The sequence below is a fragment of the Saimiri boliviensis genome, chromosome 8 (genome assembly GCF_048565385.1).
Source record: "Saimiri boliviensis isolate mSaiBol1 chromosome 8, mSaiBol1.pri, whole genome shotgun sequence".
In the NCBI taxonomy this organism is placed as follows: domain Eukaryota; kingdom Metazoa; phylum Chordata; class Mammalia; order Primates; family Cebidae; genus Saimiri; species Saimiri boliviensis.
Window position 1 is genome coordinate 38,835,370 of NC_133456.1, and position 21,453 is coordinate 38,856,822.

Consider the following 21,453-nt stretch of genomic DNA (forward strand, 5'->3'; position numbering starts at 1 on the left):
TTTGTCAGCTATGTGGAATTCAATATTTACTTTTCAAAACAATTTAAAACATTTCAATGCTATATTTTATGTGCCCAAAACTTTGTCATTGAGAAAATTGAACATTCAATATGTTACAGAACACAAAATGTGCTATCTTCCTCTCTTCACCTCCTGGAACTTTAAAACTATTTTCTTATATTTCATTACCTTTTCTAACCACTGATATTTAGCACTTAAATTTGGAGATACACAGGAGATAATACGAAAGGACTTGAGTCCCTAAAATACTGTCTTATTAGCCCTAATTTCCTCTTTCATTCATATTGGCCAAAACTTCCACTCTCTTAAGGTTGAAAGCCATCCTGGCATCCCAAATTTGGGGGTTCTCATAAAGGAGAATGGGAAAGTATGCACTGTGCTTGCACTTTTCAGAATCATGACTCACCTTCAGACTTCTCAAAATTGGCCTAGCTTATACCTCTTGTCTTCTCTATCACTCTAGCTGAAGCAAAAAGTGCTGCAGCACAAAATTCAATTCGAACCCATGAAAACCTCTCCATCATATATTTTTTAAAACTGTTAACTTAGGTTAAAAAATCCATCCATTGCGGCCGGGTGCGGTGGCTCAAGCCTGTAATCCCAGCACTTTGGGAGGCCGAGGCGGGTGGATCACAAGGTCAAGAGATCGAGACCATCCTGGTGAACATGGTGAAACCCCGTCTCTACTAAAATACAAAAAAAAACTAGCTGGGCATGGTGGCATGTGCCTGTAATCCCAGCTACTCAGGAGGCTGAGGCAGGAGAATTGCCTGAACCCGGAAGGCGGAGGTTGCAGTGAGCCAAGATGGCGCCATTGCACTCCAGCCTGGGTTAACAAGAGCGAAACTTCATCTCAGGAAAAAAAAAAAAAAAAAAAAAAATCCATCCGTTGCAAATGTGAGGACATTTTATAACAGTCTGTTTTTCCAATGGGGATAACATTTCTTTTGTTCCTTAGATGTTACTAAAGCGAGTGATAAGGAATATGGAAGATGCCATGAAGGAGCTAGGTAAGTAGCTCTCATCCTATTTATCATGACCATCTGTTATCATCACCACTTCAGAAAGGCAGAGGTTTTCATAACTCAAGCTAATCTTTGAGGAAACCTACTCACTAATAATACTGAAGTGAGCAACTTCAATACTCAATACAATCTTATTTTCTAGTAGAGATGGAAATAGTGTAATAGCTCTTCACACTTTCTCTCCGTGCTTTATACAACAATGAAGGGCTTTTGATTTCTCTTTAGACAAGTTGGCATGCCATGATTATGTATGTCATTATAGTCTTGTAAATTCCTTTTTTTTTTTTTCCAAATGAGAAATCCATGACTTTCTTGAGTGACAAAAGGAAAGAAATGACTTTTTTTCCTCTGCTTGCCACAGAGCTGCCATTTAAGGATTTAGGTCTTAAATGAGTTGAAATCAGAATAAAATCTTGCAGAATTCTGTTATATCTGCTGGGAGGCTGAGTGCCAAACATGGCAGTTGCCTATTCTCTGAGTCATGCCAAGTCATGCTCCTGGCGCAGGACAAATCATGAGAGTGGTACAGTCACACCCCAACAGTATAATGTTCATGTGTAGGAGGAGAAGAAAATTTTATACCAGGTGATGGGCTACAAAAGGACACAGCAATGACCTGGAAATGAGGTCATTTGAGAGATGTTCTATGACAGATAGTTACCAAGCCAGATAAGAGGTTATGATCAAAGAAAAGCCCAAATGTAGACTCTAAGATGAAATTTCATGGACATCAGGAATCCAGATGAAACAGGTAGAAGAGCATAGATGTATAAGTCTTCTAGATGCACTGGCAAGTTGAGTGGACAGTGACCTAAGATGAGTGAGACGAATTAATCCCAAGCTGTGTTTAATCATACGATCTGTAGTTAAAAAGTCTGATTCACACAGAATAAGAAAGTGGGTCATGAACTCCAGACATATAGCCTTGAGCAGGCTCCCAGTGTCCAGTGCAGGTAGAAAAGTATACCTGTTAATCTGAGAAATGAGGCTACCTATCCTTCTCCATGGACATAGGCGCAAGTATGAAAGCTGTCAAGAAAACATCCAGCAGAACTCTGGCACTACTAGTGAATTATGATTGATCATAGTGGCCCCTTCAGGAAGAGATACATTTCTCTCTGCTGAGGGTGGTATTCCATGGGTTTAGAGCAGAAACATTAGCTTATTGTCCACATAAAACATTTCAAACAATGTTCTTATTTAATCTAAAAATATTTTTGTTTTTTTTAGGCTACTTAGAGTACGATCACCCAGAAATTGCTGTCACCATGAAAACAAAGGAGGAAATTAATGTTATGCTCAATATGGCTAGAGAAATTGTTAAGGTTTTCAGATTAAAAGGAATTATTCACAAAACTGAAGCTGCTGAAATTAATAAGGTAAGGCAAAATATTTTCAAAGCAGATGTGCTTACTTGATATATAATTATTCATGACCTTTAAGCCTACATTTGACTTATAATACAAGCCATTCCTGAGATAGGAAAATCTCACTTAAAATAATGGTCTAAAGACAAACTCCAATTATAGACAATTTCCTTCCTGCAGCCAAGATGGTCAGCTTCTCTTTTCATTTTTGCTACAGTAACCACCTCTTTCTCTGCTTTGCTGCCAAACCAAGAATCTGATGAATCTATTATTCATCCTAGATTACAGTGGGTATTACTATGTTTGGGGAATTACTTGTAACACTGAAATAATATTTTCCTTGTTTAAACATGATTTATGAGAACACTCAGTTATAGGGTTAGGGTTGACTATATTTCCTTGTTCTAATTTACATAAATGGTACTACGACATATAAAGGATAAAAAGAATCCCAATTTATTCCCTAAGTACAAACTTGACACCAAAATTGTAAATAGCATAAGGAAAAAAAAAAGCATAAAGCTGTTATACTTGTAAATACACATACAAAACTTCTTAGAATAATAGTAGTGAACTGAATTGGATAGTGTATTAAATGTGTAATACACTTTGTCTTAGTAGGTTTTATCTCCCCAAACAGCTAAGTAACTCATATATTAAGAGATGAAGAATAAAAACCATTTGATAAAATTTAACCCTCATTCAGAATGTTCAAAAAACTCTCAGAAGACTACTAAGAGTAGGAACTTCCTTAACCTGATAAATAGTATCTATTAAAAATTTGTAGCAAACTTTGTGTTAGATAGCAAAACATTAAGAGCATTCTTATTAAAGTTAGGAACAAAAGAAGAATGACAAGTGGCATTCCAACCATTGAATGACTATGCTGGAGGTCTCATCCAAGTCAAGAAAAAAAGAAAATTGAGAGATGAAAATTTTGAAAGAGGAGAAAACTGCTATTCGTTGATTGTTTAACTTAAAATCTTAGGGAGGTAACCTAAAAGCAGTAGGATTCATAAAATAATTCACTAGAGTGTCCAGAAATAAGAGTAATATATAACATTCTTCTCTAATGGAAACATTTAGAAAAATATTATTATATTTACAATTGCAATTAGAAGCTCTAAATTCTTATCTATGAACCCAACAAAATAACACCTATGTGGCAAGAAGTAAAAAATTCCTGCTGGATATGTGTTTCTGTAGAGTAGGGATTAATAATCATTTTCTATAAAGGAATACTTAGTAAATATTTTAGATTATGTGAGCCTTACGGTTCCTACTACTACTAATAAATTCTGCAATTGTAATACCAAAACAACTACAGACAACATGTAAATAAATAGAGATAGCTGAGTTCCCCACCCTAAAAAAAGGTACTATTTATAAAAGCAAGTATTAAGCAGGAGTTGGCCTGCAGGCAGTAGTTGCAGATCAAAAAAACATGATCCAACTATATGCTTTTTCTTTGAGAAATTGGATCTCTACATGCAAAATAATAAAATTGGACCCTTAACTAATATCATATACAAAACATACCTCAAAATAGATCCATGACCTTTATGTAAGATCTAAAACTATCAAACTTGTAGACGAAAACAGGGTTAAAACTCCAAAATACTGGATTTGACAATGATTTTTTGGAAATTATGCTTAAAGTACACACAACAAAAGAAAATATAAACAAAGTGCACTTCATGAAAATTTAGAGATTTGTGGATCAAAAACCACTAGTACAGAGTAAAACAATGACCCACAGAATGCGAGAAATATTTGCAAGCCATGTATCTTATATAAATTAATACCCATAATATATAGAGAACTCATAAAACTAAACAACCTGATTCAAAAATGGGCAAAACATTTGTATAGAAATTTCTCTAAAGAAGATACCCAAATGGCCAATATCATGTGAAAATATAATAGGTTTGACATCATTCTACATTAGAGAAATGCAAACCAAAACTACAGTGAGAACCTTAAATGTAAATGGGCTAAATGCCCCAGTCAAAAGACACAGACTGGCAAATTGGATAAAAAGTCAAAACCCATCAGTGTGCTGTATCCAGGAAACCCATCTCATGTGCAAGGATACACATAGACTCAAAATAAAGGGATGGAGGAAGATTTACCAAGCAAATGGAGAGCAAAAAAAAGTAGGAGTTGCAATTTTAGTCTCTGATAAAATAGACTTTAAACCAACAAAGATCAAAAGAGACAGAGAAGGGTATTGCATGATGGTAAAAGGATCCATGCAACAACAAGAGCTAACAATCCTAAATATATATGCACCCAATACAGGAGCATCCAGATACATAAAGCAAGTTCTTAATGACTTAAGAAGAGACTTAGACTCCTACACAATAATAGTGGGAGACTTTAACACTCCACTGTCAATATTAGACAGATCAATGAGAAAATTAATAAAGATATCCAGGACTCAAACTCAGATCTGGATGAAGCAAACCTAATAGACGTTTACAGAACTCTCCACCCCAAATCCGCAGAATATACATTCTTCTCAGCACCATATCACACCTACTCTAAAACTGACCACATAATTGGAAGTAAATCACTCCTCAGCAAATGCAAAAGAACAGAAATCATAACAAGCAGTCTTTTAGACCACAGTGCAATCAAATTAGAACTCAGGATTAAGAAACTAACTTAGAACTGCATAACTTCATGGAAACTGAACAACTGGTTCTTGAATGTTGACTGGAAAAACAATGAAATAAAGGCAGAAATAAAGATGTTCTTTGAAACCAATGAGAATGAAGACACTATGTACCAGAATGTCTGGGACACATTTAAAGCAGTGTCTAGAGGAAAATTCATAGCAAAAAATGCCCATATGAGAAGCAAGGAAAGATCTAAAATTGACACCTAGAGGAGCAAGATTAAAAAAAACTCAAAAGCTAGCAGAAGACAAGAAATAACTAAGATCAGAGCAAAATTGAAGGAGATAGAGACAGAAAAAAAAAAAAACCTTCAAAAAATTAATAAATCCAAGAGCTAGTTTTTTGAAAAGATCAACAAAATAGACCACTAGCCAGGTTAATAAAAGAGAAAAGAGAATAATCAAATAGATGCAATAAAAAACGATAAAGGGGATATCACCACAGATTCCACAGAAATACAAACTACCATCAGAGATTACTACAAACAACTCTGTGCACGTAAACCTGGAAGAAATTGATTAAGTCCTGGACACCAGCACCCTCCCAACCCTAAACCAGGAAGAAATTGAAACCCTGAATAGACCAATAACAAGGGCTGAAGTTGAGGCAGCAATTAATAGCCTACCAAACTAAAAAAGCCCAGGTCCAGATGGGTTCACAGCCGAATTCTACCATACATACAAAGAGGAGCTGGTACCACTCCTTCTGAAACTATTCCAAACAATCCAAAAAGAGGGAATCCTTCCCAAATCATTTTATGAGACCAACATCATCCTGATACCAAAACCCAGCAGAGACTCAACAAAAACAGAAAACTTCAGGCCAATATCCATGATGAACATAGATGCAAAAATCTTCAATAAAATACTGGCAAACCAATTGCAACAGCATATCAAAAAGCTTGTCCATCACGATCAGGTAGGCTTCATCCCAGGAATGGAAAGCTGGTTCAACATTCCCAAGTCTATAAATGTAATTCATATTTATTTACATATAATGTTCACTTGCATGGCTATACCACAATTTATGTAACCATCTCCAACATAGCTATTAAAGGTAAAGCAATAAACTTCTTGAAGGTGATAGAAGAATTTTCATGACATTGGCATAGGCAAAGATTTCTTAAATAGGATACAAAATTGGATTTAAACAACATTAAAATTAAGAATTTTTCTTCATTAAAAATTTTAAGAAAATTAAAAGATAGTCCACAAAAAATGGAGGATATTAGCAAGATAAATATTTCCAATGAATAACTCATATCCAGAATATACAAATCAATGAGAACAAGCCAGTAAGTTCATTTTTTTTTAATGAGAAAAGATTTGAAAGTGGACTGTGCAGGAGAAGGTATTTAAATGACTGATAAGCATAAGAAAAGGTGCTAAATATCACTGTCATAAGCTTGATACAAATTAAAACCAAAATGAAATACCAACACACAACTACTAGCATACCATTTTTCTTAAACTGGCAATACCAACTGTAGACAACAGTGTGGAACAAATGGAACATTGGAAGTGCAAATTAATGTGAAAAACTATTTAGCAATACCTATTAAAATTGAACATATGCATACCTTATGATCCAGCAATCAGATTAGATAACCATATACTCAACAGAAATATGTACACTTGTACACCATATCTGTAGCAGCATTACTCATGAAAACCCCAACTGAAGCAATCAACAGTAGATAAAGCTGTGGTATCCATGCAACCTAATACTATACAACAATGAAAATAAAGTGAAGAAATTTTTGCTTTCTGCAACACCATAGACGACTCTCAGAAACGTAATGTTGAGCAAATGAAATCAGACATAAGTACATTCTTTCATTTCATGCCAGTAAAGCTGAAAACCAGAGAAAGCTAAACTATGATAATAGAAGAATAGTAGTTATCTTTGGATAGAAGTATGATTAGAGGAGAACATAAAGGAGGATTCTAGGGTGAAACAAATGTTTTATTAATCTGGGTGTTGGTTACACAGATGTTTTTACTTTGTAAATATTCTTTAGTGAACATTTATGACTCGTACACTTTTTCCACATCTGCTATGCTTCAGTAAAATGTTTTACTTTAAGAAGCTTATCTATGACATCAGAATAATGATCACATGGAAAACTACCTAACAGATACTATACTTATTACCTGGGTAACAAAATAATCTGTACACCAAATCCCATGACATGCAATTTACCCATATAACAAGACTGCACATGTATCACCTGAACCTAAAATAAAAGTTGGAAAGAAAGAAAAATAATGATGATACAAAAAGATAGAATCATGATGTAAGAAGAGAGAGGTTGGAAGTTTTCATGGAAAAAGAAAAATTTCAAATGATCAAGAACAGGAAATAGTACAAAGACCTATCTTTCTTAAACCTTCTGGGAACAACTGCTTCATCCCTTTTCTGTAATTTTATGGTTTTAGTTAATCACGGCCAAAAAGAGAGAGGTGCTTGATTCTCAATATTTTATCAGGCCTCTTACCATTGAAGAAGTCCTATATCATATTCCATGGCTTGATAAAAACAAAGATCACATAAACTTCATTCAGGTAACACTTTTCTTTCCTATTAATATTTTTAATGTAGTAACAAATAGTCTTTTTAAAAGTAAGAATTTAACCATGATACTCTCTAATGTTCTCAAAATGTTCCTTATTGCCAATAGGATAAAATCAATATCCTTTGAATAATATGCAAAACCTTTCTACAGTCTGTCTCCTGCCTACTTCTCCACCTTCATATTCTGTTTTCTGTCACATACCCCCTATACTCTATTTATACTGAACCACTTATGGTGTCCAATGCACATTACATGTTTTTCTAATTCCATTTTCACCTGTGGGTGCTATTTACTTTTTTTGAAATGCCCTTGTTTTTCACTTTTGTTTTTCAAACTTTTCCCGCTTTTTTCTTCTCTGGAAACATCCCCACCAGAGTACTCAGAGAAGTAGGCTTCTTGCCAAATGCCCCACCAGAAGACTATCCTGTGAACTATCCTGATTTCAGAGGACCAATATTGCCGCCAATTTATCCAATATATACCTTCATTATAGCATTAAGTACATTACATTACAATTATCTTTAGGTCTGTCTCCTACTGTTTTTTTGTTTTTTTTGTTTGTTTGTTTGTTTTGTTTTGTTTTGTTTTTGAGGCGGAGTTTCACTCTTGTTACCCAGGCTGGAGTGCAATGGCGCGATCTCGGCTCACCACAACCTCCGCCTCCTGGGTTCAGGCAATTCTCCTGCCTCAGCCTCCTGAGTAGCTGGGATTACAGGCACGTGCCACCATGCCCAGCTAATTTTTAGTATTTTTAGTAGAGACGGGGTTTCACCATGTTGACCAGGATGGTCTCGATCTCTTGACCTCGTGATCCACCCGCCTCGGCCTCCCAAAGTGCTGGGATTACAGGCTTGAGCCACCGCGCCCGGCCCTCCTACTGTATTTTTTTTTTATCTAATCCATCTTTTGAATAAACAGCAGCTAGCTCTTTGCATAATGCATAGTGGATGCTCAGTTAAGTGCTTGTGGAATGAACAAATAAATGGATCTAACTTGTTCTAACAATATTCTTTTTTAATATCTATTTGGTGTCAAAAGACCAATTATATTTTTCTACTTGATTAAAACATTTTGAATAAATGAATATTTTATTTACTTGATCAGCTGTTTAGAGCAGGAGTATGTATGACATATGCATGCCATTAGTCAACACCTGTTCCCATTACCTTTCATCCAGATGAAATATTTTTATCCCCTAATTACATTCTCATTCCTAGATTATTTCTTTTCTAATCCATTTATAAATATCCCATTTAAAATTACATATATTCATAAACATTCAGCTTCCTCTTTACTATTCATAATTCCCATTTTCTCTTACAAACTTATCACTAATATATTTCAGATATTATCAAATGATAGTAATTTTTTAAATGTAAAATCTTTTTTTAAGAAATGCACATTTTAGGCTGGGCACAGTGGCTCACGCCTGTAATCCTAGCACTTTGGGAGGCCAAAGTGGGCAGATCACCTGAAGTCAGGGGTTCAAGACCAGCCTGGCCAACATGGTGAAATCCCATCTCTACTAAAAATGCAAGAATTAGCTGGGCATGGTGGCAGGCACCTATAATCCCAGCTACTTGAGATGCTGAGGTAGGAGAATGGCTTGAACCCAGGAGACAAAAGTTGCAGTGAGCTGAGATAGCACCACTGCACTCCATCCTGGGCGACAGAGCGAGACTCCATCTCAAAATAAATACATACATACATACATACATACATAAAAATGCAAATTTTAATATTCCCAACCACTCCTAAAATGTTGCTTATAGCTTGTGTATTTGGTGGTATCTTTTAGGAAAAAGCCAAAGTTGTAACATATGATTGTGGAAATGATATATTTAAAGAAGGTGATGAGCCCAAAGGAATCTATATCATTATTTCAGGCATGGTAAAGGTAAGGCAGAGTCTCATTTTGTTTGTTTGTATTTGATACGGAGTTTCTCTCTTGTTGCCTAAACTGTAGTGCAATGGCGTGATCCTGGCTCACTGCAACCTCTGCCTCCCAGGTTCAAGAGATTCTCCCACCTCAGCCTCCTGAGTAGCTGGGATTACAGGCATTCACCAACACACACAGCGAATTTTTGTATTTTTAGTAGAAATGGAGCCGGGCGCGGTGGCTCAAGCCTGTAATCCCAGCACTTTGGGAGGCTGAGGCGGGCGGATCCCGAGGTCAAGAGATCGAGACCATCCTGGTCAACATGGTGAAACCCCGTCTCTACTAAAAATACAAAAAATTAGGTGGGCATGGTGGCACGTGCCTGTAATCCCAGCTACTCAGGAGGCTGAGGCAGGAGAATTGCCTGAACCCAGGAGGCGGAGGTTGTGGTGAGCCGAGATCGCGCCATTGCACTCCAGCCTGGGTAACAAGAGCAAAACGCCGTGTCAAAAAAAAAAAAAAAAATGGAGTTTCACCAAGTTAGCCAGGCTGGTTTTGAACTCCTCACCTTAGGTGATCTGCCCACCTTAGCCTCCCTAAGTGCTGGGATTACAGTCATGAGCCACCATGCCCAGCCAGGCAGTTACTTATAAATGAACTTGTGATCATAAGTTTTTAAAGAAAACTTTATGAAATTGATAATTGTAGCTTTCTGTGTTAAGGACTGCATAGTTTCTTTTTTAGAACAGTGACTACCATCTAATGATAAATTTTCACGGTCAGACACAATGTATAACACTATCCATTATTTTTTAAGCCATACTTTCTCACAGATAATAGGAACCTATCAAAAGAATTATCTTTCACAATGGACAATTTTAATATAAATTGTTATTCATCTTATGCTGATCTAAGTTAGAGATTTAGCCATTCTAAAATGGGTATAGATTAACTGAGTAAGAGAAATCAGAAAGATCAGAGTATTTAAGAATGCTTGGTGCCTAAATCATTGCCAATTTAATAATTTTACTTAAAAAGAAATAAAATATTCAAGACAATAAGTATTAGAATTGTTAAAACCAAAGTGGAAAAAGTCATAATTAGATAGTTTTGGTAATACAAGTTAACTGACAAATGTATTTTTCTCTTTCTTTGCTCCTTAACAGCTTGAAAGATCAAAGCCAGGTTTGGGGATTGATGAAATGTTGGAGTCAGAGGAGAAAGATTATCTGATAATTGACTATGCGCTCAGTGGGGAAATATTAGGAGAGATAAGCTGCTTAACTAATGAACCTATGAAATATTCTGCCACCTGCAAAACTGTAGTGGAGGTCAGAAAAACTTCACTTGTGACTTTTCTTGTATTTGTTAACTATCTAATATCAGATTTAAGGTATTTTAGTATTTAGTATAAGTTTACAGTCTGGTTGACAATTTATTTTTAAAAACTAGGAATAATAAAGGAACAAAACTTGCTGAATGATACTCATCTAGTATAAAGACCTGGCAAAACAGCTTATAAATGTTAATCAACCATAAAGAAAGGAGGATTTATCCAGAAAAACTGGTTATATAATCTCTTTTCATGAAATTGGCTGGCATATGTTAACTGTCAGTACCATAATTTGAAAGATGAGAAAGGGGATAAAGACAGAGCTAGAATCTATTAATATAAAAGTTGGGCAAAGTGCATGGAAGTTTCTCTACACATGATTGAGAACAAAATCCTCACAGTACCAAGGGCTCCCACAGACTTAATTTGAACTCAGCTGAGAGACCAGAAAGAATAAACCTTAGGAGTAAGAATTATGACCTAGAAGAAAGCTTGCTCTTACTCTAAGCCTTGGAGCAAGCACTGACATCATCCATGGTGGAGACAGAGTTTGGAGGTTAGGAGCCACCAAGTTACATATATCTAAGGTTTCTACTGATTCACTCAAGCAGATCGCAAAACCCAGCCTATGCAAGCTCAGTGTGATCAGATAGTAAATGAACTGCCTACTATAACAAAAATTAACTATTTTCAGAGCAAGATAAAATTATCTAGACTCTCTGTAGTGCTATCACGAGCAACCATAAATTATAAAAAAGCAAACAAGCATGAAATTGTGATCTATAGTATAAAAGGTGAGAAGTAAAGCACTGAGTAAAAACCATCATGGAGATTGCCCAGACTATAGATTGGTCAGACTTTTTTTTTTTTTTTTTTTTTTTTGAGATGGAGTTTCACTCTTGTTACCCAGGCTAGAGTGCAATGGTGCGATCTTGGCTCACCGCAACCTCCGCCTCCTGGGTTCAGGCAATTCTCCTGCCTCAGCCTCCTGAGTAGCTGGGATTACAGGCATGCACCACCATGCCCAGCTAATTTTTTTGTATTTTTAGTAGAGACGAGGTTTCACCATGTTGACCAGGATGGTCTCGATCTCTTGACCTCGTGATCCACCCGCCTCGGCCTCCCAAAGTGCTGGGTTTACAGGCTTGAGCCACCGCGCCGGCTAGTCAAAGACTTTAAACCAGTTGTTAAAAATTGATTCTGGGTCGGGCGCGGTGGCTCAAGCCTGTAATCCCAGCACTTTGGGAGGCCAAGGCGGGTGGATCACGAGGTCGAGAGATCGAGACCATCCTGGTCAACATGGTGAAACCCCGTCTCTACTAAAAGTGCAAAAAATTAGCTGGGCATGGTGGCGCGTGCCTGTAATCCCAGCTACTCAGGAGGCTGAGGCAGGAGAATTGCCTGAGCCCAGGAGGCGGAGGTTGCGGTGAGCCGAGATCGCGCCATTGCACTCCAGCCTGGGTAACAAGAGTGAAACTCTGTCTCAAAAAAAAAAAAAAAAAAAAAAAATTGATTCTGGTGAAAGGTGGCCAAAATGCCTGACTAGAAGCAGCTGGTATGTGCCACTCACAGAGAAGAATGGAAGGGGCAAGTAAATACAGCACTTACGAATGAAACATCCAGGTACACACATTGGGACTAATCAAGGAAACAACTCAGAGAACAGAGAAAAGCAAGGCAGAATGACTACCCACCTGGGAGCGACACACAGTCAGGGGAGCCTCCCCTGCCCAGGGAAGTGGTGGGTGAATAGGCAAACCCGGGAACCCATGCTTCTCCCATGGATCTTTGCAACCCTCCAGTCAGGAGATCCCCTCATGGACCCACTCCACTAGGGCCTTTGGTCTGACATGCAGAGTTATGTGGAGTCTGGAAGAGCAGCCACTCAGTCACATGTGGAGCCCCAGGAGCCTTAAATACCCAGGCCTCCCGGCAAAAGCAGCTGCAACCCTGAGCAGGAGGTTAGATCCCCACACCTCCTCGGAAAGGGACTGAATCCAGGGGGCTCTTCCATGGTACCTCACAGGGTAAGACCCACTGGCTTGAAACTCCAGCCAGCCATGGGTAGCAGCATTGCATCTCCCTGAGGAAGAGCTCCCAGCAGGTGAGGCGGGCCACCATCTTTGCTGTTTCACAGCCTCAGCCACTGTTGCCTTAGGGCTCTAGTGAATTGGTGGCAACTAGGGACTAGAGCAGCCCCCCAGCACAGCCCAGCAGTTCTGTGGAGAAGCAGCCAGACTTCTTATTCATGGAGATCCTAAATCCCAGTTCTCCTGGTGAGGAAATACGGAAACAAGCCCCCAAGTAACAGTCTGGCCACTTTTCCGTATGGCTGAATCAGTGGCAACTAGAATCTCCCAACCGGGTCCTCCAATCATCCCTGCTGGTGTTGGCCGACTGAGTTTCAAACCTCCCTGGTACAGACCTCCCAGAGGGAGGGTAGATCGTCATCTTTACTATTTGGTTGACTTAGCTGTTCTTGCCTTTGGACTTTGAAGAATCCAAGGCAACTGGAGGCTAGAATGGGCCCCTAGCACAGCACAGCTGCTCTATGAAAACAGGGTCAGAGTGTTACTTTAAGTGCATCTCGGATCCCATTCCTTTACACTGGGTGAGACCTGACCAGGATCTCCAGCTACCTCCTACAGGTGTGTTCAGGTTGGTTTGTATCTCCCTGGGGCAGGGCTCCCATTTTTGCTGTTTCCCATCCTCCACTCACTGTTGTTACCTTCAGGCACTAGAAAATCCAAGGTGACTAGGGACTGGAGCGGACCCCCAGGATATCGCAACAGCCATACGGAAAAGTGGCTAGACTGTTACTTGGGGGCTTGTTTCCGTATCTCCTCACCAGGCAGGTCCTCCAGGCCTGGGCCTCCAGGCACCCACTGTCAAGGCCACAGAGCCAGTTGCAGCTCTGCAACTCCCTAAACAGAGCTCCCAGTGGGAGGGGGGTTGCCATCCTTGCTGTCTTGCAGCCCTTGCCCTTGCTGTCTGCAGGATCCAGAGAGTCTGTGGAGCCAGAGGCTGGTCTGTACCCCAGCAAAGGGCAACCACCTCACAGAAAAGTGGCCAGACTGTTCTCTATGCAGATCCTGATCCTCACTGTTCCTCACTGGGCAGGGCCACTGACCTGGGACTCTTCGCAATCAAAGACAGCCCAGCATTTCTTCAAGGAGGAAATCACAGAGTCAGCTCACAACCCCTCCACCACTACAGGTTCAGTGGCTCAGCCCTTAACAGCCCTGAGACTGGAAAGAAACAAAGGACCTAGTCATTATGCTGGCACCTCCAGCACAGCCACCATATGAAGAGGAGTTAACACCCTCTTCCCTAGGAACCACCACCCCTACTCTTCACCAGGCAGGGTCCTGGGCTCATGAAAGTAGAACAGTTGCTCCACTCACAACTGAGCATACCTACTGGTAGTGGCCCAGAGTTTCCCCAGGGAGCAGCTCCTAGAGGCATACGACAGCACCCCCCTGCTCTTGGCCCCGCCACTGCCACAGTAACAGTTGTATCCCTTCCCTTCATCTGGGGAAGAAAAAAAGAGCCTGAGGGCTACACCTAAGCTTACGCATGCCACAGCTACCAGACAGAGGAAAGACCAATCTCTCCTCCCTGTGAGCTTTTGACCCCGATTCCCACCAAGCAAAACCCCAAGGTCATGAAAAGAGTATACACAACTCACCCCTCCAGCTGAACACTACCAGTGACAGCAGCTCCACATTTCATGGAGGTAGAGCCTCCTAGGGGCAACAACTTATAGAATGGAAGAAAATGCTTGCAAACTACACATCTGACAAAGGTTTATAAGCCAGAATCTCTAAGAAACATAACAAGCAAAAAACAACCCCATTAAGAAGTGGGCAAACCATATGAACAGACACTTTTCAAAAGACATACATGTGGCCATCAGCATATGAAAAAATGCTAATGATTACTAACCATTTATATTTGAAATACAAATCAAAACCGCAGTGAGATACCTTCTCACACCAGTCAGAATGGCTATCATTAAAAAGCCCAAAATAACAGATGCTAGTGAGGTTGTGGAGAACAGAGAATGCTTATACACTGCTGATGGAAATATAAATTAGTTCATCCATTGAGGAAAGATTGTTGGCAGTTTCTAAAAGAACTTAAAACGGAATTACCTTTCAGTCTAGAAATCTAATTATTGAGTATATACAGAAAGGTATATAAATCATTCTACTATAAAAACACAGGTATGTGTATGTTCTTTCCAGCACTATTCACAATAGCAAACACATAGAATCAACCTAAATGCCCATCAACAGTAGACTAGATAAAGAAAAACAGTAGACTAGATAAACACCATGGGATAATATGCAACCGTAAAAAAATAAGATCATGTCCTTTACAGCAACACAGATGGAGGTAGAGACCATTATCCTTAGCAAACAAACACAGGAACAGAAAAGCAAATACTGAATGTTCTCACTGACAAATGGGAGCTAAACTTTTAGTACATATGGACACAAAAAAAAAGTAGCAAGAGACACAGTCTACTTGAGAATGGAGTATAGGAGGAGGGTGAGGATCATAAAACTACATATTATGTACTATTATGCTTATTACCTGGATGATGAAATAATCCATACACCAGATATCTGTGAAATGTAATTTACATATAATAAACCTGCACCCGTATCCCCAAACCTAAATGAAAAACATTTTTAAAAAGCACAAACATGTCAAAATTTACTTAAGGACTAGATTTTTTTAGTAGTACTATACATATTAAGATTTTGGAATTTGTATCCTTCCCACAAAAACAACTCCATGCCAGATGGTTTTACTGATTAGTTTTATCAAATGTTTCAGGAAGAAATAATATGAATCTTACACAAACAGAGGAGGAAAAAATGCTTTTCAGTGCATTTTATGGGGCCAATGTAAACAAATACTAAATCTCGAAAAAGCATTTCAGCAAAAGAAAATTACAGACCAATATCCCACATTAACATGGATACAAAAAATCATTAAGATAGCAAGTTAAATCCAGAAATATATTAAAAATATTAGACATCAAGACTATATAAATAGGCTTTATTTTAGGAATATAAGATTGATTTGACATTTGAAAATCAACCATTGTGATTCAACACATTATAAGAAAAAAGCAGAAAATTTGTATAAGATATTCAAGTAGATACAGAACAAAAAGAATGTTACATTAAAAATCTCCAAAAACTCAGAATAGAATGCAACCTCCTGAACTCAATAAAGGGCATTTATTATAAATTTACAGCTATCATCACATCTAGTGGTGAAAAACTAAGATTATAAGACTGAGAGCAAAACAGGAATGTCCACTCTCACCACTTCTGTTTAGTATTATGTTGGAGTTGTTAGCTAGTACAATGGGGCTAGAAAAAGAAAGAAACGGACATAAAAATTACAAAGAAAGCACTAAAATTGTCTCTGCAGGATGACATGATAGCTACATTTTCAAGATTCTATCAAAAGGAAAACAACCAAAAGGATTCTACCAAAAGGAATTTATAATGAATTTGGTAAGGTGGCAAGATACAAGTCCAAATTCCAAAAATTAATTATGTTTTCATATATTAGTAACAAGCAATTGTAAACAAAAAATTTCATTATTTTTACAAAATAATATGAAAGGGCTAGGCATAAAGTTAATGAAATATGTGGACTAACTCTACGATAAAAACTATACACTATTTCCTAGATAACTGAGAAAAAGATTAAATAAACCAAATACCATATTTGTGGATTAGAGGCTGTAATATTATTAAGATATCCATTCTTCCCAAATTGATCTATAGATTTAATACAATCTCAATCAAAATCTTAGACTTTTTTTGTAAAATTTATATAAAAATGCAGAGGAAGGCCAGGCGCGGTGGCTCAAGCCTGTAATCCCAGCACTTTCGGAGGCCGAGGTGGGTGGATCACGAGGTCAAGAGATCGAGACCATCCTGGTCCACGTGGTGAAACCCCGTCCCTACTAAAAATACAAAAAAAAAATTAGCTGGGCATGGTGGCGCGTGCCTGTAGTCCCAGCTACTCAGGAGGCTGAGGCAGGAGAATTGCCTGAACCCAGGAGGCGGAGGTTGCGGTGAGCCGAGATCGCGCCATTGCACTCCAGCCTGGGTAACAAGAGCGAAACTCCGTCTCAAAAAAAAAATAAATAAATAATAAAAATAAAAATGCAGAGGACCTACAATTGACAAAACAGATATAAAAAAGAATGTTAGACTATTTACACTACCTGATTTAAAGGCATATATCCAATGTAATTAAGGCCACATGGTGTTGGCTTTAGGTTAAGATGTAGAGATCAATGCAACAGAAAAGAGAATCTATAAAGAAATCCACACATACATAGTCAATTGATTTTTGACAAAGGATCGAATTATCTCAGTGGAAAAATTACAGTATTTTCAACGACTAACCCTGAAAATAAACCTGAAGATTTCAGGGTTATTCATTGAAAATATTGTAATTTTTCCATGAATACTGAATATTCGTGTAGAATCAATGAACCTTGATCCCCATGTACTAGGCCCAAAACATAATGTGGCATTATCATACACTTAAAATGAAAGGCAGAACTGTATAAATTACAGAAGAAAACATAGGAGATCTTAAGGTAGGCAAAGATTTCTTAGCCAGCATTTTTTAAAGTACTAACCATAAAAGGAAATATTGATAAATTGGATGTCACCAAAATTAAAAATCATCTGCTCTTTAAAAGACATCACAAAAAAAAAAATATGAACAACAGGCTCAGGGAAAAATATGAGCAACAGGCTGAGGGACTTTTCAAAAGTTCCCCAACAGAAGGACTTGGTAAAAGTATATATAAAAAACTCATACAACTCAAAAGTAAGAAGACAAACTACTGGCCGGGCGCAGTGGCTCACGCCTGTAATCCCAACACTTTGGGAGGCCGAGGCGGGTGGATCACGAGGTCAAGAGATCGAGGCCATCCTGGTCAACATAGTGAAACCCTGTCTCTACTAAAATACAAAAATTAGCTGGGCATGGTGGCGCGTGCCTGTAGTCCCAGCTACTCGGGAGGCTGAGGCAGGAGAATTGCCTGAACCCAGGAGGTAGAGGTTGCAGTGAGCCGAGATCGTGCCATTGCACTCCAGCCTGGGTAACAAGAGCGAAACTCCGTCTCAAAAAAAAAAAAAAAAAAAAAAAAAAAAAAAAAAAAAAAAGAAGACAAACTACTGAATTAAAAACTGGGCGAAGAATGTGAACAGACACTTTACAAAGAATATACAAATGGCCAATAAACACATGAAGATGTTCACCATCATTAGAAACCACTAGAAACATGCAAGTTAAACCAACAGTGGTATGTCAATACACACCTACCACATTGCCTAAAAATAAAAACAATGAATCCCAAGTATTGGCAAGGAAATGGAGCAACTGAAATTTTCTCTTTTTTCTTTCTTTCTTTTAGAGACAGGCTCACTCTGTTGCCCAGGCTGGAGTGCAGTGGCATGATTTCAGCTCACAGTAACTTCTGCAGGATTCAAGTGATTCTCCTGCCTCAGCCTCCCAAGTAGCTAGGTTTACAGGTGCACACTACCATGCCCAGCTAATTGTTGTGTTTTTAGTAGAGACAAGGTTTTACCATGTTGGCCAGGCTGGTCTCGAACTCCTACCTCAAGTGATCCACCCACCTCAGCCACCCAAAGTGCTGGGATTACAGGCGTGAGCCACTGCACCTAACTGAAATTTTCATACATGGCTGATGAGAGAGTAAAATGTTGAAACAACTTCTGAAACAGTTATTTTAATTTGAACAGTGGTTTTGGTCTGAAACAGTTTGTCAGTTGCTTACAAAAGTTAAATATAGTATGTCCTATATTACACAACTATCCCACTTGCAGATACTTACCCAAGAGAAATAAAATCCAATGTACAGAAAACTTGTTTTGACTGTTCATAGCTGTTTTTAGTAACAAATGTCTGTTCATTTTTAGCATAAGCATTTTATTTTTGCCTAAAAAGTTTGCTCCCCTCAAATAGCATATTTATGAAGGCATATATTTATCTATAAAATGCAAATAATTTTTAGTAATTTTTTATTTTATAAAAAAAAGTGTAAATCAAACATCTGATAATGGGTTTGTATCTAAAATATGTAAAGAACTCAACAGCAAGAAAATAAATAATGCAATTAAAAATAAGCAAAGGATCTGAATAGACGTTTCTCAAAAGAAGACCATAAAAATAGCCAACAGGCATATAAAAAATGTTCAAAATCATTAATCATCAGAAAAATGCACATTAAAACTACAATGAGATATCATCTTACACTAGTCAGAAAGGCTATTTGAGTTTCTTGTAAATTCTGGACATTAGGCCATTGTCAGATGCATAGTTTGCAAATATTTTCTCACATTCTGCAGGTTTTTTGTTTCTCCCAGTGAGCAAATTTCCTGTTCACTTGATTATTTTTGTGGTACAGAAGTTATTTAGTTCAATTATACTACATTTGTCTATTTTTGTTCTTGCTGTCTGTGCTTTTGAGGTTTTAGTCATGAATTCTTTGCCTACACCAATGTCCAGAAGAGTTTTCTCTAGGTTTTCTTCCACTATATTTATAGCTTGGGGTCTTAACATTTAAGTCTTTAAATGTTAGAATATTAATTCTAACATCTTAAGAATTAATATTGTTAAAATGACCACACTGCCCAAAGTAATCTATAGATTGAATGCAATATCTATCAAAATGCCATGATTATTCACAGAATTAGAAAAAAAAAAAAAAAACCTAAAATTCATATGGAACCAAAAAAGAGCTCAAACATCCTAAGCAAAAAGAACAAAACTGGGGGAATGACATCACCTAACTTCAAATTATACTATAAAGATAGAATAATCAAAACAGCATGATACTAGTTTAAAAATACATACATAGATCAATGGAACAGAATATTAAAACCCAGAAATAAAGCCACATTTTACAGCCGACTGATCTTTTACAAAGTCAACAAGAACACAGGGAAAGGACATACCAATTTTCATTGATAGACACAGTTTATTAAGTTTCTAGGCTATTATGTGAATCTTACCTAATTAAATTATTAGCTTTAATGGTGTACATAAACAAAAAAACCTTATTCCTTAAACCATAAGCGCACAAAATACCAAATTTTATCCTTCTTTTCCAGACATATTTTATTCCCAAAACTCACTTGTATGATGCTTTTGAGCAATGTTCTCCTCTCATTGAACATAAAATGTGGGTAAAAATTGGACTCATTATTACAGCCAGAAAAATCAGAGAACATTTGTCTTACGAGGTAGGAAGTGCTTGTATAAACTTGTCTTTCTTTGCATGGAATGGCATTAAAACATTATAATTGACCATTTATGAATATATATTAAACTTCATAAACTAATAGACTATGAAATTGTTTTTTAAAACAGGATTGGAACTACGAGATGCAACTTAAACTCTCTGATATTTATTTAGAAGATATACCAAAGAGCACCAAAACTGATATCTGTGATGAAAATTTAATCTATGTTATCCTCATACATGGAGCTGTAGAAGATTGTCAGTTAAGAAAAATTTATAGGGCACCTTTCTTAATTCCTACCACATGCCATCAGGTAAAGAAATATTGATTCTTGTCTTCAGGTCAATGTGCCATATGTCCAACAATATATTAACATTAGAAAAGCTGTCATGATGATCTTAAGCTTTTCACCTTCCAATCTTCTTCCTTCTCCCACCACTCCATAAACACTCACATGCACACTTGCACCCACATACACACACACACACCAAGTTCACTGATTGCTTTGGCACTTGCTAGCCCAATCACAAACTATTCCCATCCAAAGCCTATGAACAAGGCCAAGCTGGACATTTTGGCTACAATTAGATGTTGGTACAGTTATTCACTGCAAAAGATGGTGCATTTGTTTTACTCACATGTTGCAGAAAAACTGTATCAGCAATGCTCTAGAAAGGTCCTGCCAGACTGATGCTGAATTATTAGTAGTGTTTCCACAGCTACTTTGAAAGTGATTGTCTTCTCGTGTTTAAACTGTTGAGTGTCCCTGCCAATCAAAATGGGAACCTGAGCAATGTGAAGAAGGAAAGAAGACTTCGTGTGTGTGTGTGTGTGTGTGTGTGTGTGTGTGCGCGTGTGTGTGTGTGCGCGTGTGTGTGTGTGTGTATTGTGTGGGGGAGAATCAGAGAGGCACATGTCAAAAGGAATCGGGACACAAAAGATACAGCTACAAAAAGTAAATTCAAAGAGGACTCAGTTATGTAAAATATGCTTAGATATATTTAAGCAACTAATATATGGCAGAAATAGTGCTATATATTGAAATGATAAAGAAAAATGATACATACAACCTATCCTCAAGAGATCTCTCAACCAAGTGGAAAGAAACAAGTAATATATTAATAAAATGTTTTACAGCTAGGATGAAAGTACTTACAGGGTAGATTTTGGACACAAGAAAAAAGTGAAATGGAGATTTTTCCCAAGGTGAAAAATTATCACAAGAAAATTTTCTAAGTGGACATCGTCAGCACTG

At 37.7% G+C, this 21,453-nt stretch overlaps 1 protein-coding gene across 1 annotated transcript in view; it reads left to right on the forward strand.

The window, feature by feature from the left end:
- Positions 1–20,760, forward strand: part of SLC9C1 (solute carrier family 9 member C1) — a 96,229-nt gene extending 75,469 nt beyond the window's left edge. The window contains exons 17-23 of the mRNA XM_039477172.2: positions 980–1,031; positions 2,277–2,425; positions 7,533–7,658; positions 9,468–9,566; positions 10,715–10,879; positions 20,067–20,198; positions 20,326–20,760. Coding sequence (XP_039333106.2) covers positions 980–1,031; positions 2,277–2,425; positions 7,533–7,658; positions 9,468–9,566; positions 10,715–10,879; positions 20,067–20,198; positions 20,326–20,526 — 924 coding nt within the window. The 3' untranslated portion in view covers positions 20,527–20,760. The remainder of the gene's footprint in view (positions 1–979; positions 1,032–2,276; positions 2,426–7,532; positions 7,659–9,467; positions 9,567–10,714; positions 10,880–20,066; positions 20,199–20,325) is intronic.
- Positions 20,761–21,453: the final 693 nt, after the last annotated feature.